This window comes from Hylobates moloch, unplaced genomic scaffold (assembly GCF_009828535.3).
Source record: "Hylobates moloch isolate HMO894 unplaced genomic scaffold, HMol_V3 SCAFFOLD_11, whole genome shotgun sequence".
NCBI classification, from domain to species: Eukaryota; Metazoa; Chordata; class Mammalia; order Primates; family Hylobatidae; genus Hylobates; species Hylobates moloch.
In genome coordinates this window covers 97,061,469-97,063,021 of record NW_026652286.1, presented here as the reverse complement: position 1 = coordinate 97,063,021, position 1,553 = coordinate 97,061,469, and the positions used below count along the sequence as shown (strand labels likewise).

General features: G+C 45.7%; 1 protein-coding gene across 1 annotated transcript; it reads left to right on the top strand.

The window, feature by feature from the left end:
- The first annotated feature begins 349 nt into the window (after positions 1 to 349).
- On the top strand, positions 350 to 1,273 carry LOC116477470 (olfactory receptor 8B4). The gene is given in 3 exon segments (XM_032168154.1): positions 350 to 426; positions 428 to 657; positions 660 to 1,273. Coding segments are annotated over 3 exon segments (921 nt in total).
- The last annotated feature ends 280 nt before the right edge of the window (positions 1,274 to 1,553 follow it).

Here is a 1,553-nt window from a genome sequence, read left to right as displayed (position 1 = left end):
GTGGCCCAGGTTGTACTCTTGGTTCTCAGGGTGTCTTTCTGAGAGTCCCTGGGCAGCCAATTCAGGTGTGTTGTCTCCCCCCTCATCTCTCAAGCAGAGACAGAATTCTTGCTGCCCATGGTAACACATGCTAGCTTGAATTCATGATTGGCCCAGCAGAGCTGAGATCCTCTCACAGACACATTGTCGATACCTCAGGGTGGGGAGGTGTGTAGATGAGGGAGGATGGAAGGGAGGGCATCTGCACACTGGCTGGTCTGCTAGAGTCTTCTTTCCTTAGCCATGCTTGTGCCTGTCATGACTCTTTGTGTTTTGCCCTCTGTTTCCCCAGACAACTTGCCAAGAGAGAATGACTCTGAGAAACAGCTCCTCAGTGACTGAGTTTATCCTTGTGGGATTATCAGAACAGCCGGAGCTCCAGCTCCCTTTTCCTTCTATTCTTAGGGATCTATGTGTTCACTGTGGTGGGCAACTTGGGCTTGATCGCCTTGATTGGGATAAATCCTAGCCTTCACACCCCCATGTACTTTTTCCTCTTCAACTTGTCCTTTATAGATTTCTGTCATTCCTGTGTGTTTACCCCCAAAATGCTGAATGACTTTGTGATAGAAAGTATCATCTCTTATGTGGGATGTATGACTCAGCTATTTTTCTTCTGTTTGTCAATTCTGAGTGCTATGTGTTGGTATCAATGGCCTATGATCGCTATGTGGCCATCTGCAACCCCCTACTCTACATGCTCACCATGACCCCAAGGGTCTGCTTTCTGCTGATGTTTGGTTCGTATGTGGTAGGGTTTGCTGGGGCCATGGCCCACACTGGAAGCATGCTGCGACTGACCTTCTGTGATTCCAACGTCATTGACCATTATCTGTGGGAAGTTCTCCCCCTCTTGCAGCTCTCCCGCACCAGCACCCATGTCAATGAGCTGGTATTTTTCATTGTTGTTGGAGTAATCATCATGCTATCCAGCATAAGCATCATCATCTCTTATGCTTTGATATGCTCCAACATCCTCCGTATTCCTTCTGCAGAGGGCAGATCCAAACCCTTTAGCACATGTGGTTCCCACACAATTGCTGTTGCTCTGTTTTTTGGGTCAGGGGCATTCACCTACTTAACAACATCTTTTCCTTGCTCTATGAACCATGGCAGATTTGCCTCAGTCTTTTACACCAATGTGGTTCCCATGCTTAACCCTTTGATCTACAGTTTCAGGAATAAGGATATTAAACTTGCCCTGGGCAAGACCCTGAAGAGAGTGCTCTTCTAATGGGTCTCTTCGTATCACTGGCAACCAATTCTCGGTAAGCATGATACTCAAGTGTCTATTTATAGGTGGAGGAATTTTAATATTTTTCCTCAAAGAGGGTCTCTTCTCCACTTTTAAAAATTGGAAATCTCTTTCCTATACTCTCCTTGAGGACTATATTATTTTGCAACACTTAAATTGGCTCATTGCATGCAAGTTAGCATCTATGAAATGCGTTTTGTTTACTGAACTCTGTATTAGGCCCAAGAGATGAGTAAGATGAGGCTCCATGCCTTCCATT